General features: G+C 33.3%; 1 protein-coding gene across 5 annotated transcripts in view; it reads left to right on the forward strand.

Annotated features, from left to right (window-relative positions):
• DIAPH2 (diaphanous related formin 2) overlaps nt 1–22,478 on the forward strand; it is a 922,276-nt gene that overhangs the window by 243,813 nt on the left and 655,985 nt on the right. For all 5 annotated transcript variants that reach the window (XM_054677168.2, XM_054677165.2, XM_054677169.2 and 2 more), the window contains 6 exons: nt 1,436–1,546; nt 7,929–8,047; nt 9,962–10,078; nt 12,385–12,503; nt 15,896–15,960; nt 19,304–19,408. In XM_054677168.2, the coding sequence (XP_054533143.1) occupies nt 1,436–1,546; nt 7,929–8,047; nt 9,962–10,078; nt 12,385–12,503; nt 15,896–15,960; nt 19,304–19,408 (636 nt within the window). The remainder of the gene's footprint in view (nt 1–1,435; nt 1,547–7,928; nt 8,048–9,961; nt 10,079–12,384; nt 12,504–15,895; nt 15,961–19,303; nt 19,409–22,478) is intronic.

Below are 22,478 nucleotides of genomic sequence, written 5' to 3' on the forward strand. Positions count from 1 at the left end.
ATACTAACTTATCTGGTATGTCTTTAAAGGTAATGCCAAATGTATGGCAAATATTTAGTCAGTTGCCTAAGTGTTTTATCTTGATACTTGAATGTTCATAGAAATTAGACTATATTGTTGTATCATTCAGATATCTGGTCATGTTAGAAACAACCTTAATCAGCCCTTTTAAAGCATGTAACTTTTGATTTTTGAACATAGATGTGAGGCAGATAGGCTAATCTCCCAAAAAGCAACTTAAATATATAAGATACAGATTCAAAAGTAAAGCATACCTTTTAATCTCTTCTCCCTATTTTGGAAAAAAATAACTCTATCATAATAGATCTGTAGATGTCAAGTCAAAATACATTTGAAATATTTGTCTTTCGGTAATATATTTTCCCCATGCTAACTATTAATTTATTTGTGTCTGCTTCTATAAATACTTAGTATCTTTATATAATATGTTTTTTTCCGAGGATTCCCCTTGTAGTTTGCCCTTTGAGCACTCTTCTACTCATTGCATTCTTTAAAAATAAAAAAAATAATAAATTTAAATGGCATCTTTTCAGTTAAACAATTAGCCAGTTACCTTAGATTTGAGCAGCATTTTCCAAAAATGCTACTTAGGAATAATTTATGGAATACCTGGCACTTAGCATTTTGTTGATTCCCTTCTAGATTAAAATTACCAGCAAATAAGTTCCTTTTTATAATAGGGAATCTCAAAATCAGAAGGTAAGAAAAGCAAAACTCATTTTTCAGTATCAGTATATTTAATCAAATACTTTACTTGAAAACAAGCTCTTACATATGCTTTATTATGAAATGTGCATTAGTATTAGTCTCCCAGTGCCTTCTAATTGATCTTAATTCACTTCCATTATTTTTTCATACCTAGTAAATTAATTCATCTTAATTATATATTTTAATACTTTATATATTTTGTACAAATCATCCCATTAAGAGGATGGAGAGAGTTTAAATCAATGTAATAATTTATCTAAGCTATCACTGTTCCCTGTTTAATATTAGGGTACTTTTATATCTTTGATTTATTTTAGAAGTGTTTATAACCCTGTAGAATTGAGGCCAAGTGTACTGTGAGGACCACTGGACATGAAAGATACATTTTGTGATCTTTTCAAAGGGCTCTGTCTGCCCACTTTTGCAATTTGGGTTTTTCAGAGGGAGTTTAATATTTCTTCATATTATTTTTAAAAGCATAACATACTTGGTCATCACATCTTTGTTAGAATTATTTTGGACATTATACACTTTGTCGTTAATTTTATTGTTTATAATTAAAGTCATAATCATTATACTTCTAGAAATATTTGCATTTCTTATTTTATCATTATGTGTATATGCCTTTAGTGAATATATTATCTTAATGCATTATTTCATTAATTTAATGTGTTTTTTTAAAACAAAATTTGCTTTCTAATTGCAGGTGGCCTGCATGCAGTTTATAAATGCCCTTGTCACTTCTCCTTATGAGCTTGATTTTCGAATACATTTAAGGAATGAATTCCTCCGTTCAGGACTAAAAACAATGTTACCAGTAAGTTGAATGTATACATTTATTATGCTGATGAATTTTAATATTTTTTTCACTTCCACAAAAGTACTTGAAGCAGAGTAAATAAATGTGCTTTGCTATTTTGTTTTGTAAAGCATTAGACATTTTGTAAGCTTTTTTGTATTCCAGTAATAGCATTCTCTACATACAAATGATGATTCAGAATTCAGCTAATAATGTGCCCAGAAGCGATGTGTTTTTGTTTTTTGTTGTTTCCCTCAAGTCAAAAGGGACTTCTTTTCTTTGAATTTTGAATATTGAAAACATGAGACTTTTTTTTTGGAGTTTCAATTTTCATTTAAAATTTTCTGCTTTCCTCTTTGATAACCTAGATTGATTTCATTGGTATTCAGGATAAGCATGCGTAGAGTTTTGATTAGCATATGCTAGACACATTGCTTAAGAATGTTACTCTTGTTACAAGGCTATAGGAACTTTTCAAATCAAAAACAATTTGTTTCTTAAATTAAATGTGAATATTTGCTGTAATTATGATAGTGTTAAAAACATTTTTGGAATGATTTTGTATGCTGAATCTGAAATAAATGAGCACACTTATTTTTATAAGTACAAATACAACTACTGTGGTTTTATATTTTATTAAGTATATTAACTGAAGAGTGACTATTGCAGACTATGGCATTGTTCAAGACAAGTAAAATTCTGCTAGTGTCTTTAAGCTACTCAGAATATACCTGAGAGACAAGAAGTAAAAGTAAGGAAGTGAGAAAAAAGCACTAAGGAGAGGAAAAAAAACAACAACAAATGTCATTGAATGTGCATGTGTGTGCGTGTGTGTGTGTGCCCATGTGTATGACCTAGTCTACCAGAAATACCCAAATTGGGGACATTTCCTGGTGAGGAATCAATATGTAGCATAAATTTGTAACATATGGTGGGATACTTTTAACTGAAACTAGTTGAAACCCATCATAATAAGTTGTGTGATTGGACCTGTTAAATCCATTTTAATAAGATGTATGATTGGGTCCACCTGGTTTTGGAAATTTCTATGTCAGTCCCACCTGAAGCAGTTCTTTCATTCTTGACACTTAAAACCAAGGCATTGGTTGCAGAGAATCAAAGCAACATTTTAAGTGACCCATCTAGAGATTAACTGTGCAGTTAACTTAGGCATATTCACCAATTATAGTTAGTGTGACATATGATTATTCTTGTTTTTTTTTTTTTTCACTAATTTTCTTTTCATCCAAAGCCTGTAGCCTTGGATAGCTAAAGATAATCTTATGGTCTTGATTGTAGTTTGCTTTTGAATTTCCTTCTTGTTGGTTTCCATGCTTGTTTTTACTGGGCTGGTTCTCTGTTTATAGTAGCATCTTTGAAGACTTGCTGGCTGCAAGGGCTCTGTAGCATCCTCTACTCGTTTATTAATATGCCATGTTTTCTGCCATAGTTGTTGCTCTTACTTTTCTCTCTTTCATTCCCCTCTATTTATAATTGAACATTCACTTTCTGCTTTATACTACTGAATGGCTAGTCAAGAGAACTGTGACTCTCATTTTAATTTATTTTAGTCCTCATTTTTCAGAAAAGGTATGGTATTGTAGCTCTTGTCCTTAACCTTTTGCACTTTTGTCTGGGTATATTAATCTCTGCTGGGCTCAGTGGCCTCATGTTATTCATTTGGTTACACAGACAGCTAAGATTATGTGTCCGTGTTTCTAAGCTACACTTTTCCATTGGCCATATAGCCCTATATAAAACTTTTTGTGGCACCATGTGCTTCTTAATTTATATATTCTTTTTTAAAATTAAAAATAATTTTTAATTATGGATATAAAATAGTTGTACATATTTGTGTGGTAAAATTTATATTTTGATACAAGAACATGGTGTGTAATGATCAAATCAGGGTGATTGGGATATCCATCACTTCAAGCATTCATCATTTCTTTGTGTTGGGAATATTCTAATCCTACCCTTATAGTTATTTTGTAATACAAATAATTATGAACTATAGTCACTCTATTGTGCTACTGAGCACTAGATCTTATTACTTCTATCAAACTGTATTTTTGTATCCATTAACCATACCCTGTTTTCCCCCACACCCTACTACCCTTTCTAACTTCTGGTATTCTTAATATATACTTCCAATTAGACTTTTCTTTATCACATCTCTTCAGTATGCCCTGCTTCTCAGATCTCAGTGATTCTTCAGCAAGATAAAAGTGGGAAGAGAAAGTTTTGGAATAGAACCTACAAGGATTCTTATAATTTTTTTTTCCTCTCTAAGACAGTAGAGCTAAATATGATTAAATATGACTCTGATTCTCAACTAAGAGGTTGGGCATGTCCCCCTAAAATCTTACTGTATTGAGGATAGGGCAGACATATTTGGTTGGGGAAAAAAAAAAATCCTCCGCAGGTATTTCTTTTCCTTTTCCTTTCCATTTCCCTTTTTCTTTTTTTCTCTTTTTCTTTTTCCTTTTCCGTTTTCTTTTTCTTCTTTTCTTTTCTTTCTTTTTTGAGACAGGGTCTTGCTCTGTCACTCAGGCTAGAGTGCAGTGGCACAATCACAGCTCGCTGCAGCCTCAATCTCCTGTGCTCAAGCAATCCTTCCACTGCATCCTCTCAAGTAGCTGGGAATACAGGTGTGCCACCACACCCAGCTAATTTTTGTGTGTATATATGTATATATATGTGTGTGTGTATATATGTATATATATGTGTGTGTGTATATATATATATTTATATATTTTATGTGTTTATATATTTTTTATTTTATATTTATTTTTGAGACAGAGTCTTGCTCTGTCACCAGGCTGGAGTGCAGTGGCGTGATCTTGGCTCACTGCAACCTCTGCCTCCTGGGTTCAAGCGATTCTTGTGCCTCAACCTCCTGAGTAGCTGGGACTACAGGTGCGCGCCATCATGCCCGGCTATTTTTTTTTTTTTTTTCATTTTTAGTAGAGATGGGGTTTCACCATGTTGGCCAGGATGGTCTCCATCTCCTGACCTTGTGATCCGCCCGCCTCGGCCTCCCAAACTGCTGGAATTACAGGTGTGAGCCACTGCGCCTGGCCTAATTTTTACATTTTCTATAGAGACAGGGTTTCGCCATGTTGGCCAGGTTGGTCTTGAACTCCTGGCCTCAAATGATCCACCCCAGCCTCCCAAAGTGCTGGGATCGCATATACAAGAGTAGAATCATTATTCGGGCAGATAGACCTTGAGAAGATTAGCGATCATATATTTAGAACCACAGATTTCACTACTATTGTTTTAGTTTATCACAACTTGGGAGCAGGACAGAATGGTCATGGGTTAACATATACTACATACCTCACATGTCAACTACTATCTAACCTACTAATGAACTAAATATTTAAATTTAAACCACTGGAATTTATAGTAACATTACATATCCTTTACATATGCAGTGAAGCTTAATAATATGGTCATAGATTGTCTTTAAAATCCTTATGTTTTCTTCTATTTATTCTTTTTTTTATATCCAGTTCTAACAAGAATTCCCTAATATTCTAGAATACAGTATATTCAAAGCAGCAAATTAGATGTGACTAGGGCTAATATTAATTGTTGGTACATGGATGAAAAATTATATGTATCTAGAACCAGTATGAGTTGGGAAAAACTAGTTCTTAGTATTTCAGTAATCCTTGAGATCAACACTGTAGTAGAGTGAAACTTTTTTTCATAATAATTATCAGAATCTTCAAGACAACGAATTTTTAAATTATATTCTTTAAAAATTTATTTTCAAGGTTCCTCTCATCCCTATGGTTAAATTTTGATGTTGAAAAATAGTTTGTATTTCATTTATATGGAAATTTCACGTCTGATAAATTTGCTTTAGTAATTTAGAATAAATGAGTTGTTACAAACTCTACAGTGAATTTTAAAATAGGATTTTTTCTGTACTTAATTTACATTGATTTCTTCTGAAATTTTCCCCATTTGCCTTTTATTTAGTTAAATAAATTAAGAAAATATTAGTTAAATCAGATAAGCGAAGGAAAAACATAGTAAGAAATGGTGTTGGTAGGCAGTGGGCATACTTTTATCTCTTTAAAAGTCTGAGAAACTCTTTCTTGTTTTAAAGACTCAATTTTGGTTGTTTGACTGTTAATCAGCAGTGTACTGGCAATGGACTTTGATTTCCTTTGAAGTGCACTATGTTATAGAAAATTACATATTTCAGGAATTCTGCAAAAAATAATTTTAGATCTATACCGCATGTCTTTTTAAAAAATAACAAGCATAGAGTGTTTCACATAATTAATAACAGTGTGTTTCAGTAACTTTGTGATAGTTCACGTTTTAAAATATAAAACTTCAGTGATAGATTTCCATTTACTTTTATAGGATACCCATCTTATTATTTGTACTATGTAAAAATTTTTACTCAGTAAATGATTATTTTATCAAGAATTTATGAATATTTCAAGGCTTGACATTTGGCTGAAAGGAAGTTTCATAAAGATAAACATATATATGTGTATGTATATATGAATATATATTTACAGTAAGTTCTTAGTTAATGTCATTGATAGGATCTTGCGAACTGCACCTTGAAGCAAAACCATATACAGTAGGTCCTTGAATAATGTCCTTTCATTATAACATTGATGAGAAAAGAAAATTGGTTTTGCTATACGTATTTTGCTTCAAGTTGCAGTTTCCAAGAACTACTGAGGACATTAAATGAGGACTGACTTTGATAGGTCTGGAGCATTATTAATAAAGAATATTTATAAAATACTGCATTTACACATGTCTAAATTTTATATTGTGCTATATGTGCTCATATACTATGTATATTGTATAAATAATGTCTGGGCCTAATTAAGAACTAAATTGCACATTTAACCAGTTATTTTCACTGAAAGCATTTTAATTATGCTGACTGATTTTCATGTTTTGTAACGTTCTATGCTAATTAAATGGCAGTACTTAAATTTTTCTGTTTTTCTGAAATATTTGAAAGTGTTTAAGTTTTATGATGAATTTCTGAGAGAGAATATGTGGTGACAAGAATAAGACATACTGTAAAATGCGTGACAGGTTGTTTCTGCAGTGACCAGTGTATTGGGTTTGTCTGGCTTATGTAATTTTCTAAATAGAGTTCAGAAATCACCTGATAATATGACCCAGCAATGTTAGATAATTTTGCATTCTAATAAATTTCTTCATTCCATTTCAAACTGGAAAACTAGAGCTAAAGCAAGTTATTACTAAAAATGAAACCAAATATAAATACATTTACTTGTTATGTTTTATATGAAATTGCGTAGAAACAATAATTATTTTCATATGCTCTGCAGGTAAATTTTCAATAAATTATTATGTATGTGAGTGTTAGAAAAAAAGCATCTAGAAATTGCTGAAATTTGTTTGGCTTCAGTAATAGCCATTACATCTCTATAATAGTTCTATTGAATAAAGATAGAAACAAGAAATGTATCCCATTTTGTTTTATCGACCTAATTTGAAGTACGCCATGCTTGCATTTCCTTTTAGAGTTCAAGCTCAGCTCTGAAAATCCTAGTCCCACTTTCGGTATCACCCTTGAGCATCCACAGTTGTGATTATCGATTTGGGTTTTGAAAGCTGCAACTTAATGGACACATATTAAAAGATATTCCAGGTGATATATATTGAGCCCAACAATCTCTAGTGTGGCATGCTTCTAAATTTTTTATACTATTATTATGAAAATTATCAGAGGTTTGTAATGCATGTGCTTATAATGTATTACAAAAACATAACTTTTATGCCCAAGTTGGTATTTTGTGATTTAGCTAAGCAAAAATATAAGGTGGGGGAGGAGGTTAGATGTACAGCTTAATAAAAAGTCCAAACGCCTTTTTGCTTTAAAATCACAAAATAGCTTTTAAAATAAATGTGTTTATACATCTTTTCAAGCCATACTTGGGACTGTTGTGCTTGAATATATCCTTGCATTTGTTCTTCATTAATACAATTGATCTGTATTTGCATTTTTTGCCAGAGGCATATGTGAATGTTCTGACTGCATGAGTTCTTTTGCAATCTTTGATTAGTGTGTTTAGTCAAAACGACAGCATTTAATTTGGGTTGTTAGCAATTAGTTTTTTTCTGTTGTAGAACTGATCGTTAATTTTTTAATGTGAATAATCAAAATGTAGGGCATGGAAAAAATGAAGTGAATGCAATGAGGTCCTTTTATGTTGAAACAGAAAAATTTAGCTACAATTACTTTCAGAAAACCAAGTGCCCGCATAAATATTTGAAATTGCTTCTGTGTTTATAAATGAATAATTGTGTTCTGCCCTTTATTACCTAAATATGCCGTTGTCAAACTGTTATTCATGTGTTAAATTTTATGTTTATATATTAGGATCTAAAAGAAAAAGAGAATGATGAGCTTGATATTCAGTTGAAAGTATTTGATGAAAACAAAGAAGACGACCTAACTGAATTATCACACCGTCTCAATGACATTCGAGCAGAAATGGAATATCCTTTGACAAACCACAAAACAATTTTGTTTGCATTGTGAGAAAGGGATTTGTGGGCGATTTTGTGGACCATTATTAGAGTTCTTGTCTGCCCTCCCAATTTATATCCATTTATTTATATTAGAACCTTACTATGATGCTGTCCTTGAGATTCATGTTGAGGAATTGTCAGGCTGTCTTGATGATTTACACAGAGTGTATTGAAATCTGCACAATGGCTCACAGTATTATAGGTATACTCTACTCAGTGGTCTTGAATAAAGAATAGCATAAGGCAATATATCTTACATGTAAGGATTTTTTTGGGGAAAATTTCACTGCGTTCATATGTGACTATAGGTGAAATACTTATTCAGTTTATTAAATCAAGCTTCAGTGACTTAGAGTTATAAAGCAATTCAAATAAATGTCTTATTCTGTATTCAAATATTTGTGTTTCTTAACAATAACAAAAATGTTTAGATGCAATAGAATCTGAATATAGCAAAGCTATGTGGTAGAAGCATCTGAGTCAAATACAGCTAGCATATAACCTTCCGACGGCAGCAATTTTATATAAAATGATTTTAGATCTAAGAGATGGTTGTCACAGCATTGCTGGCCATTTGTTTCGCACCTGTTATGTTTCTTACTTAATGGATTCTGGTGAACCTGGGAAACATGTCAAAACCAAAGTGACCTTTGAGTTGGATTTTTTCTCAATGATGTTTTCTTCCCTTTCCTACTCCTCGCCCCCACTCCCCAAAGCTGGAAGTAATATTCCCCTCCTTGAAATACCCAAAGTACCTTGTTTGTTCTATTTTATTTATGTACACTTCTGTGCCCCTGTGAGATTGAGGGCAGAAATGTTATGTTTAATCTTTTTTCCTTCAATGCATCTATGAAAGTCTTACACATAGGTATTGGATAAATGTGTGTGCAATGAATAACAATGTTATTATTTTAAGGAATAATTTCTAGTAAATTTTATTCATCATTAGTGGTGCCAGTCTACTGTGGCTTCTATAATATTAAATGTTTTTCATATCAATTAATATCTTGCTTTACATAGATTCCTCTTATAATCAAACTTCACCATAAAACTATTTTTGGATGCATTGTGTAGCCATTTAAGGACCTCATGAGACTTTAGCACAACACTCTTATGTGGGGTCTAAGAAGTAAGCCATCGTATGCTTAATTCTACTTTGGAGAAAATGTTGACATTTCAGGTTATTTTAGGATATTGAATTACATCTTGTCTTTTATCTTTATTTTACCTTGGTTTTCCAGGTCCTCACTTTTATTACAAAAATGGATCCATTTGTGAAATCTGATTTCTAGTTTACTAAAAGCATCTAAATTTCTGCAACTCTATATCTTGTCTCTACTTTCCATTTTTTATCAAATAATGAAATACAAATGAATGTAAACAATAATAATTTCAGATTTAGTATTTCATCTGGATAACATAAAACTGATTTTGTGACCTCTTAGCAGTTTACAGCATGCTCATTTGCCTTCTATCTTATGTGGCAGTGAAAATAGAGTAGTAGTGATTTGCATGAATAATGTAGGTCCTCTATCACAACTACAGGGAGATCAAAAGGAAACCATTTTCACTGATGGCATTGCTGTTCCAATGGTACCAGCTATAATCTGGACTTTAAAATATGTATAACGGATCATTTAAGATTTTGACAGTCAAATGGTCTTGGACATGCTCTTGAGGTCTGTCTCTCTAGTGAAAAGATCAAAATGATTCCATAGAATCATTACTTTATGCAGATGTTTAAATACTGGATCATAGAGTTGAAGGTTTAAAAACAGTAATGGAAGCAAGATTATAAGTCAATGTTTTACAAAGTTAAACTCCTTTGTTATGAATGAGACTTCCATCAAGGATCTTTAATATTTTTCCTTTACTTTCTACTGATATGAATGAAGTCTACCATCTTCTATATAATATGCTGAAGGACACTGCTGCTGAAAATTACTTCTTATCTATTCTACAACATTTTTTGCTTATCAGAAATGATTATTATATCAGGTAAGAGGCAGTTCTGAGAGTACTATACTTATAATTTGAATTGGATATTAAAGGAAAATGAACAATGTAGTGGGGCCTAAGCAATATATGCATATGTGTGTGTGTGTGTGTGTGTGTGTGTATATATATATATATATATATATATATATATATATGTATGTATATATATATGTGTGTGTGTATATATGTGTGTGTGTATATATACACACACACACACACACACACACAGAGGGTATAAGAGTTTGACTCTTTAGGTAACATTTTTTAAAAGGTGTTCATTTTTTAAATTTGGCCAGAAGAGACAGATGCACTTGTAAAAATGGGGTACTCCAGCGACAGGACTTTGGTAGCAATGAACCCAACAGATTGCACTGGCCCTGCAATGAATTTTCTTTGCTAGATAGTGATATCACAGAAAAAGCACTGAAGATTCTGGGATAGAACTTTAAAGGTTTTATCTTGTGCATATTAAGTAAGGTTTTACTGTTATTTCTCTTTTTACAGTATTTATCTACTAATAAATGTGATCTTAACATCTAAGAAAATAAAAGTACTAATATTTCAGTTTTATGTCTAGTAGTGTCATCCTTCAAAATAAATGAGTATGAAAATAACCATTAAAGTTAAAAGTTTTAGAATCTAGTTAACTGGGAATATATCGGAAAACCACAAAGTTATGAAAAGGCTTCTGAGTGACTGAAATTATCCACAGGCTGGTGACCATGATATTATATTTAACTGTTCAAGAGACTCTTAGTTGTTCTTCGTACTCTAATTTGCGTGAAATTCTGACAACCTAGGTTCTTTGATTTCTCAAAACCTGCTTGATTAAATGGAAAAGGAAAGCTACCATGAGGTCAGCACAGTCTCAACAAAAATTACAACTGTAAAGCAGCATAGAGAACTATTATAGTTCAGACCAGTACAGTAATTTGTTGGGCATCATGACATTACAGAGGGATAAAAAATGTTTAAAATATTAAATTGTGTGCTGTTTTTTAAGCAACAAGGCTGGTTATACGTTAAAAATTATTGTTGTATTTTTAATTAAGTTCTAACAAATTTAAAAGGGGTACTGTGCCCAAAGGTACTCAGTTACCTGGGGAACATCATTTATGTGAAAGTATCCATTTCTCAGCAACTATGAATAAATAAGAAGTTATCCTCATATGGCATGTTTTTCATCCTAAGAACATCCATGTGAGGCAGAAGTGTGACAAGCATTTTATTCCACTTAGGGATGATTAACCTGGCCCCAGCTGTGTTTTCCTTATTTAACCATTGACTAGACTGAGGTTATAATCCAATATTATTTACTCTAGACCCGAAGATGACTTGAAAAAAACCAGATTTGTAATATGTATTACTGTTTATTCTTATTCTTGGGACCAGACCCATTACTAAAGACATAGAAGAGCAATTAGAGTCTATTTGGCTTCATTTACAAACTTTTAGTAGGTTGGCTTTTTATCAGCACACTATACTTAGGGAAGTTTATATCATAATTTGTCTATAGTCGTACTTCTTACTACTGATTTTTCTCTGTTGAATTTATTATCCTTTGACAAATACTAAATCTTACCCAAATTTTAATGCAAAAGTGCCTTTTAAAAAATTTTGCAGTATGTGAGTGGTCATTTTTAAGGCCAGAATTACGCTGATGGATTACAGAATTAGGATATGTTTTAAAACCTCTGACACTTTAAACAAATTGAAGCAATAGCCATGCATATTAAGTGTGTATGCTTTTATAAAATGGGTCTTTTAAAATGTGTTGCATAAATAGATCCTTGGATAGTCTTGTAATATAAGTGGCTCTGTCCAGTTTTGTAAGCTGTCATAGCTATCTTGACTAAAAGTGCTGTAGTAAATTCAAGACATTGCTTGCCACGTAATGTGAAGAAACTCATCCCTTATTGAAATTGAGAACCTGTGGATGCGTAGAACCATTTCTGTATCCATGAATGTAGGACTAATGGCTCATTTGTTTTTATTAACTTTAGAAACAATAGCATAAGTAAATAGAAAAGGTTGATAAGTATCTTTCAACACAAGCATGAATCCCTGCAAACTAGATTATGAAGTCACTAGATGTAGTTGATTACATCACAATGGGTTTGGTACTGTAACACCCAGACCATCCTTAAGCTTAGGCATTCTTGTCCTAAGGAAGTGTAGTGGCTGCAGGATTTTTTAAAACAACTCCAGAAAAAAGACCTAGTTCTTCTAATATGTTGAATGTTTTCTAAAGCAAATTGATTTGCATGGTTAGAAAGGCATTCATGAGTACTTTCTCTCCTTTTCAGGCCACAATATTATAAAATAATTGAGGAATGTGTTTCACAGATAGTGCTACACTGCAGTGGTATGGATCCAGACTTCAAATACAGGCAAAGATTAGACATCGATTTAACTCATCTGATAGGTATGTATCATAATCCTCATTGTCCTCTGATTGTGTTTTATGCCTTCTGTATTATAAGCACTTTTTAAGTGAAGTTCAGTAAGAAGCTTCAGTTCTTACTGAACTTCTATTCATATCTGGTAAATCATTGTGTCTCTGGGCACTCAATTGCTGTAATTGTTAATTATAATGATCATGAGAGTTCTGCCTGTGTGATTAGAAATATTAACCTGTTTAATGAGTTCCAACACTCCTGGAGGTAGTTTAAGCTTAGTGTTCCACAAAAACCCATTATATTATTATAGATGAATGCATTACTATTTAGAAACATGACTCTGAAATCTTTTCATTTTATACTGGTACCTTAGTGGTCTTGTAGAAATCATGTATACAATGGGGTCTCATTATAGTTATGTTACTAATGCCCAAGTTTTAGAAAAGACATACAGGCTCATTTCAATAACTTGAGACCTTCTAAGGGTATCAAATGGATCAATTTATATTTTCATAGACCTTAGAGTTAGAAAGAATTTGAGGTGATCATATTCATCTCCTTAGATTGCTGAGGAAATGACTTTATATCATCCTAGACTGGTAGTTAGCAGTACTTTTCAGAACAACCTCTGAAGGATGATCTGAACCTTCCCTTGTGAAATGTGCTATGCTATCTAGCCTTATAGCTAAGCAGTCTTATTTATACTTAATTGGAATCACTATTGTTAAGGTTTAAGCATGAACTCATTTGTCTTATATTTAAAGAAAGAAAACAACTATTATATGCCAATTATATATTATTTTTGACTCCACAGCACAAGGCAGATACACAGTAACATTCAAAGATGGATAACTTATTATTTATGTATTATTTCTGTTTTAAATGTAATGCATACTTATTTCAGGCAATCCAGAGACTTACATAAGTGACAAACCACCAATCACATTCGTGATCGCTCCCTTTTCAGCTTGGTACATTTCCTTATATCTCTTTCTCTATGACCTATCTATCTCTCTGTATGCTGATTTTTCTTGGAGCTTTATATTATGAGAGTTTTTCCACATTAACCTTCAAAATGTGACTTTTAATGTCTGTATAATATTCCATTTTGTGAAATACCATAGTCATTGTAACCAGTCCTTTCTTTTTGTGCATTCATAATTGCTTTTAGATTTTCACAGTCATAAATGAATGTGCTGTCAACATTCTTGTATATAAATGTTTGGCTTTTTCTCACTATTTCCTTAGGATTGATTTCTGTAAGTGAGGGTATGAACTTTCAAAAAGCCAAATGCTTTTCAGAAAGCTTGTGCCAATTTACCCAGCAGTGATTGTGAATTTTAGCCTCACTGCATATTTTTCAATGAGTTTGAAAAACAAGTTTATTTTGCATTTTGTTGAGGGAGTCATAAGGGACTATTTTCAAATATGTGTATTAGCTTATAATCCATTATAGACCATAGTTAGGACACATACACTATTGTTGATTTTGATCTTATTAATCTTAAACATGGAGTCATTGTCACCTCTCACATAATAAACTATAGTTTTTTGAAGTATTTTATAGTTGAAAAATAATTGAATACCTATAAAAAATAATAATTTAGTCAAGTAGTATTCAGTATTCAACAGGCGTTTGTTTTGTGTACTGTGTACCAGGTACTTATGATTCTTTACTATTAATCAAAAGTGTTGGGTGAGGAGAGACGAACGGATCAGGTGAGAGAGGATAGTCAGCATCATAAACCCATTGTGATGTTATCCACATGTCATCTCTGCGACTGTGAACAAATCATTTAACTTCTCTAGGTTTTAGTTTCCTCAACTTTAAAATTGAGTAAGTCACATATATGAGTGGCTCTTAATATTTTATGGTCAAAATCCTTTGTGAGAAGTTGACAAATACTTGGAACTTTGATTAGAACACACATATGTTCATGTACACAAAAAATTATCAGGTGCTTCAAGAACTTCTAGGAAACCCATGGATCTGTATTACAAGATGACTTGGACCTGAAGAGATTAGTCTCTTGTAATTTAACAATTCTTTGAGTCTGATATCTTTCATAAATCAGATCGTATCAGATCTCTGCCTGAAACTCTCTGATGCCTTTCCATTGAAATTTAAATTCTAAATCATTACCAACCATGGCTAGGACAGCTTAGATTCGGCTGTTCTTTGACTTCATCATTTCCTACTTTCCTCCTCAGTTGCTTTAAACAAACAAACAAACAAACCAGCTTTATTGAGGTACATTTGATGTAAGAAAAACTACCCATATTTAAGGTATACAATTTGATAAATTTTGCTATTAATATAGACACTTAAAACCATCATCAAAATCAAGATAATAATCCTGTTACCCCCTAAAGTTTCTGCATTGTCCTTTTAGTTCTTTCTTTCCATGTCTACCACATCTTCCCATCCTGGGATATTACTGATCTCTCTCTTACTAGTTACATTTTATAGTCTCTCTCATTAGTTGCATTTCTTAAAATTTTATAAAAATAGAAACATACAGCATATATACTTTTTGCCTGTCTTCTTGCCTTCAGCATAATTATTTTGAGATTCATTCATGTTGTTGTATTGCATGTATCAATAGTTCATTCCTTTATATTGCTGAGTAGTATTCCAGCATATGGATATACCATAGTTTGTTTATGTATACACTTGTTGATGGCCATTTAGGTTCTTTCGAGTTTGGGATTACTATAAATAAAACTGCTGTGAATATTCACATAAATTCTGGGTACTGGTATATGTTTTTATTTCTTTTTGATAAATAAGTGTGGAATGGCTAGATACAGAATAGAGTTTATATATACATAAAATAATGAGAGATACAATATTGCCCAAAAGTTGTTTATATTCTGAAGTGTTTGATTTGACCTGAGAAGTTTGAAGTTAGTTTCCTTATGTACATGATACATTTTGCCCCAGATCAGAAGTTAAGTAAAAATCTTTTCATGAAGAAGCCTGAATTATCGAATGTTATTCTGTCTCTCTCTAGCTTTTTTGTAGGACAATTTTGAATCTTGCTAAGGCTATTCATATCTTATTAATATTATTAAGGTTACACATGGAGTCTTTGCCACCTCTCCACCCATAATAAACCATAGGATTCTGAAGTGTTTTGTAGTTCAAAAATAATTGAATACCCATAAAAATAATTTAATGAAATATATTTTTAGATGCTTGGTTTTGTGCCTCCACAATACTATCAGTGAATTCAGTTTGTATGCTAAAGAAAGAATATATGATTTTTATGTTTTATGTATAGTATAGGTCAATTTCCATTTAATAACGGTTGACATAAAAATGATAGTCTGCATTGCAGAGTTATAGGCTAGAAGACATCTTTTGTCTAGTGATCTCATGCCATAATTTCGAATCACTTTTGTTTGATCTTAATAGATTCTTGTGTGAACAAGGCGAAAGTTGAAGAAAGTGAACAAAAAGCTGCAGAGTTTTCAAAGAAGGTAAGCTTATAAAATATTAGCCATAATCGTTAGGTTAATAATTTAATCACAGTAATACTCTACCTTCTTTATTAATATAAGGGCTTCTAAATGTTTCATTTATGTAGTACTTTATATTTTTGGATTCAAACATAGCCATGGAATATTGATTTATTTCCTTATAAGGTAAGGTTGCTATTGTTCCCTCATCATCATGTTTAATCCATTATGGAAGAAAAACACTAGCCACATTATACTAAAGTGATACATGAAATAAAATTACATTGCTGAAAGGGTATAGTTGGAAGCAATCAACCAAAATAAATTCTCCCTTTGCTTTCTTGCAGCTGTCGCTTGCAATAGGTAGCTCTTTGGAGAACTGTGAGATGTTTAGCTAGTCTTTTCTGTTGTGGTCTTTTATGTCAGTGCTATTGATAGTACCAACATGTTGCAGTGTTTTCTCTCTTTCTCACTCTCTTTCTCTCTGTTTAGACTTAGCTTCTTTGAATTTCATAATTATCATTTTGTAAGTGATGCTGCTACTTCATGTAGGCCTGGTGGAATTTGAGGATCCCTTTTCTTTCTGTGTTAATGTCTTAAATGCCTTTGAGTAAATGCCAGCTTTATGAATATCCGAATTGTATTCAGATCTAAGCTTGTCTTTTCCTTGTTTCATGGAAGCATAGCTATAATTTTATTAGCTTCTACCACAAGTTTCTCTTTTTTTGTTCTAGAGCCTATTAAGCATTAGTATAGTATTTCTGTCCTGTTGTGTGCAGGCAGAAGGATTGAAGCACATGTCTAAAAGCTCTCCAGTTTTCAGCCTTCTCTCAGCAAGATAATGTGCTTACATATTGCTGTCTCTTCAAAGTTATGACTTACCTTGGAGATTAGATAATCACTTTTGCTATCACTCTAGAAATTATAGAGTATTACTGAAGAAGTTACTTCAGGGCATCTGAAGAAATATCTTTGCTCTTTTAGTTACTAGAATAGATTCTAAGAGCTTGAGCATAAAATGTTTGTGTGGAGCTGTCATTTTTATTGGTGAAAGAAAATGCATGCTTTTTGATTAATAGACCTTCATATTTCTAATGTTCTTGTTTTAAGTAGCACATTTAAAATTCCCTTTGAAAAACCTTAGAATCTCCTTAAGTTTTGGCTGGCACTGTGATTAGACACTGCAAGACTGGAGCAAATTGTGATTATCTGTCTGGTAAAGTTTTTTTGTGAGCATATATATTATGGAAAAAGGAGTCCTAAAGTAATAGAAAAGAAATTTCAGTGTTTGATGCTTTAGTGTCATCACCAACATTTAGAATGAAAACATGTATGGTCTCCCAGTGGTTAGCTACATGCATCCCCTTGTTCTGGGTCATTTTAAGAGGCAGTATAAAGTCATTTTTTAACAAGTACTAGAATGAGAGGCAGTAGTTGTGACATCTGATCTCAGCTTTTCCACTAATTAGCTGTGACTTTGGGTAAGCCACTTACTCTCTTTAGATCTTAGTTTCTTCATCATTAAAAGGAAAGAATAAAATTAGTGGACTTGTAAGAAGACCTCTTCCAGCTCACATATTTCAGGCTTCTGTGATCCCCGTTTGCTGTGTTTGCAGATTAAGGTAATTTTAAATTAAAAGCAGAAACATTGTGTGCCTCTCCTCCAACATACTAATAAACCATTTTTAGAGGAAAAAATGTGTATAGTGTGCTTGTGTAGGTGCCATGATTTAGAAGCACATAGGAGAAGCTAACTTTAGGAGTGGGGATGGGAGTACAGATTGAGATAAATCTTAACACAGATAGTAGTAAAGGCAAACAAGCTCACATTGGAGGATATCCATCTTCTTAATGAAGTAGGAAAACAAGGTCATTGACTGAAGGATATATGGATCCTTCACTCCAAGGATCTGGGGTAGGTTTGAAATTTAAAGAAATTAGAGAATATTTGGGCCAGGATCTGTGGGACATTTTCCCGGGATTCAAGGAGAGATGAATAAAAGCATTTCAGGTTCGACCCAAACAGTATTATTATCCAGTTTGCTCACCCACTCTTCAGACTTAGATCAGAATGGCATTTTATAATTTCCAAAGGTCAAAGCTACTATGAGGATGAATATTTGTTAACAGTGAACATACTTTTGTATTGTTCCACAAACTCTTAAGATGGTTTTGGGCAGTAGATGTATCACTTTTAGAAACAGAAATAACATTGTTAGAATAATGTATAGACTTCTAAATTGACTTGAAACAACATTGACAATAAAGGGCAAATAAAATGTTCTATAGCCAGACCCAGGCAGTATTCACTGGAAATATGCAGGCAGGTTTGTGCCTGCTTAGAGCCCTGTCTGAGGTAAGGGCTAAGGCAGGATACAGTGAATAAATATTAACCATTCAGTCTTTTTGGCTTAGCACCCCATATTTTAACCTCTAGTTTTTCCTCTCATAACATGCTATACAAATGTTTTGGTTAACCATCTGAATGAGACTGCTATTAGGGCATCCTACTGTCAGAGTTTGTGAAGTACTGCTTTATGGATTCTAGACAACTAAGATTGTAATAGAAACAATTCCAATTTGTATTAATATATGTACATTTGAGCATTCTAAAAGTGCAATTTCTTTTCAAGATTAAATATAGTTAAGGAGTTGAAACTGCTTGATGGTTTATTTTTAGATTTCATTTTCTAATTCATTAAACTTAAAAGTATGGGATGAGGCTGCACATGGTGGCTCACGCCTGTAATCCCAGCACTTTGGGAGGCCGAGGCAGGTGGATCTCCAGAGGTCAGGAGTTCAAGATCAGCCTGGCCAACATGGTGAAACCCATCTCTACTAAAAATACAAAAATTAGCCAGGTGTGGTGGTGCGCACCTGTAATCCTAGCTACTTGAGAGGCTGAGGCAGGAGAATTGCTTGAACCCAGGAGGTGGAGGTTGCAGTGAGCTGAGATCATGCCACTGCACTCCAGCCTGGGTGACAAGAGTGAAACTCTGTCTCAAACGGTATGGGATGAAATATTTTTAAAATTATTAATTCTAAAATTGAATTTTCATTACCAAAACAATAAAAATGTCCATTATGTGTGAAGAGAGACTTTTCAGTCTACCTTTTTGTCTTTGTATTTTTTTTCAGAAGTGAAAATGTGTTTTCTTACCTTGGGTAGGGGGCATATTTCTTCTTTACTACCCCACCTCCACTTGGATACTTAATTGTTATGAAAATAATTACAAGCTGTGATTTTCTGAGTGATCTGGGAATTCAACTAAGTAAAAACCACTCCACTTATTTAATACATAATGTTCTTTAAAGCGTTCTGAAAACTATATTATTAACTTTACATTGATGGTGATCATTGCAGTTCGATGAAGAGTTCACAGCTCGACAGGAAGCTCAAGCAGAGCTTCAAAAAAGAGATGAGAAAATCAAAGAACTTGAAGCAGAAATCCAGCAACTTCGAACCCAGGTAATGAAAGAAGATATAGACTTTGTGTCATGTCACAATGAGTTTGATGGTAAAAAATTATCTTGTTATATAGAAGGAAAAATGTGACCAGAAGCAGACTTTTTGGTAGTTTTACATTTTCATTGAAATAACTATACAGATTTTATATTCCAGGGCAATAAATCATTTTAATGCTTGGAAAAAAAAATAAAGCATTAGTTGCTCAAATGGCCCTGAATATTTTTAATAGAATATATTACACAAGCAAAAGTGTTTTTGAGATGAAATTTTCGTGATGATTTGAAAAATTGGGTACATGCTATTTTCTTTCAAAAAGAATGTAGAAATAGTCATTAATTGTAATTATCCCAAAAGCTTCTTGAGATCTCTTTGAATCTCAAGTAAATTTCCACCTACATTTCCTATGGTGAAAAGCTCCCATATATACTTAAAATTTCAATTAGGGTGTCTAAACTTTCAAACTGATTGTGTATTCTCCTCGATATACTTTATGTCTTAAATTAATATTAAGAAATTGAAGATGAGCCAGGCATGGTGGCTCACGCCTGTAATCCCAGCACTTTGGGAGGCTGAAGCGGGCAGATCATGAGGTCAGGAGATCAAGACCATCCTGACTAACAGTGTGAAACCCCGCCTCTACTAAAAATACAAAAAAAAAAAAAAAAAAAAAAATTAGCCGGGAGTGGTGGTGGGCTCCTGTAGTCCCAGCTACTCGGGAGGCTGAGGCAGGAGAATGGTGTGAAACCAGGAGGCAGAACTTGCAGTGAGCCGAGATCACGCCACTGCACTCCAGCCTGGGTGACAGAGCGAGACTCCGTCTCAAAAAAAGAAAAAAAAAAAAAGAAGTTGAAGATGATGTCTTAACATAGTGGGTGCTCAGTAGATATTTGTTGATTGACTAGGTCTGTTTCCACCAGTCTAGTGAACGATTACTTCAAAAGTCACCAACAAACTCCAAAATACCCAATCCGGGGGCCTTTTCTACCCTTAGCCTGTATTACTTATCTCTAATATTTGATCATTTCTTTTCAATAAATTAATCTCTTTCTCTGTCTGTTTCCCTCCCTCTCTTTTTCTTGGACTTCTTTTTCTACATGTTTGAGAACTTAGTTTCTCCTTATTTTTTCATCCTCAAATGGTGACCTTCCACAATATTCTGTCCTCTGCTCTTTTCTTTTTTGTGTATATTTTTGCTGTACTATTCCATTCAGTATCATACATTCACATATCCCCTTTTAATAGGGGTCAAGTCTCTTGAGTTTGTCTTCTAGTTCCAGCTCGTGATTAGCTACCCCCATAGGATGGTCCTGTTGCATGTTGAAATCAAACCCAGTTTTGTGGTTTTGTCTCTTTCCTCAAAGCAGTTTGTTGTCCATTTCCTGTTTAAATTTTACTACCAATTTTAAAGATGGTGAAGCTGGAGTTTTCTTTCCCTTTTCCCTGCCCCACCCACTGACAAATTAAGCTAGTCAGTTTTATGTCTGTTCTTTCTTCAACTCCACTCATACTACACCTCTTTGCATCAAACCCCAGAAACCTCCAGGTTCCCTCTCTTATGATGTCTTGCCTGGACTATTATAATTGTTGCCTAACTTTTCTCCCTCCTCAAATTCATCCTTTATGTCAGTGGCAAATTAATCTTCCTGAAACAATTCCCTGATTATTGTTACTCCAGCCTTTAATATGTTCACTTGTTGCCTGTTGCAGACAGGATTAAATAAAATCTCCTTACCAGGAATGTTAAGACCCTCTGGCATGAGTTTTTCCTCCTTTATCTCCCCTTTGCAGCCTAGGCTCTGACTGCTCCCCTAACTACAGCCTCTGTTGCAGCTAAGTCACCTTTCCTCCCTTCACATTTGGAAATTACTGTCTCCATACTTAACCCTTCTGCCAGCATTTCCCAGAGATTAGTTACAGAAATGCCAATAGGTTGTTCATGACGAAAGCATTCCATAGTCCAATAAATTGAGTACGCATGAAATTCTCAACTTAGAGATTCATAATACTCATTAGCATATTAAAGGTCCCAGATATTTTACACTGAAGAAACCTGCCTACCTCTTTTTCATATAGATTTCCCATACTCATTTGACCACGGCACCCTTTATCTCAGAGCACCCTTCAACATCTCCTGGAAATAGTGTTTTCATAGAGCTTAGTTGAGAAATGTTGGCATATATTATTCTCTGTAAGAAATTCCCTCCTTTGCTCATCTGTGTGTGTGAAATGTATCCTTTAAGGAGAAGCTCATTAAGACATCTTTTGGAAAGCTTCACCAAAAACTCCATTAGCGAATTTCTCCGAACTTTCATATCACTTTTCTAGACCACTCATGGGATATTTGTGTGCCTGCTCTATTTCTTCTGCTAGAGCATAGACACCTTGAGGACAGTGTATTTCTTATTAAAGGCCCCACTGTACCTAGCACAGGCCTTTACCGCACAGTGAGTAGTTGCTTACTTATGGTTAAATTAACTGTAAAAAGTGCAGAATCATGAAGCATTCTCAACTCCTGGCCTCAAGCATTCCTCCTACCTTAGCCTCCCAAGGAGTAGCTGGGATTACAGGTGCACGCACAGGGCTGTATACTTTCTAGTGTGCCCAAAATAATGTCAAATACTAAATTATTCATTTACCATATTCAATTTGCAATACGATGTGGTAGCCTAATTTAATTATTCAATTCCTAATTGTTCATGGGAGGGAAAGGAAAGGCTGATAGGATATGATTTTTAAAGGCTGGTAGCATTTAATATAAATATTTGAGATTCCTTATTAAATCTGTAAAATATATATTTAACTTGAGTAAAATTTTATTTAAATAATAGCATTTTGTGGTTGTATAAAATTCCCAAAATAAATGTGATCTAATAGAGGTGAAAAATTGACTGATGTTTACAAACGTATATTACTTTGAATTACGTTGTCCATTAATTAAAAAATGGGAAACGACACACATTTTGCCTTTCGAAGTATGAAAAATATCATGTCATACACAAAATTTGTAGGATAAATTACTAATTTTCTGAACCTTTAATTTTGCCACAATTACTTTTATCTCAGTTAAGAC

This window comes from Pan troglodytes, chromosome X (assembly GCF_028858775.2).
Source record: "Pan troglodytes isolate AG18354 chromosome X, NHGRI_mPanTro3-v2.0_pri, whole genome shotgun sequence".
Lineage (NCBI taxonomy): Eukaryota > Metazoa > Chordata > Mammalia > Primates > Hominidae > Pan > Pan troglodytes.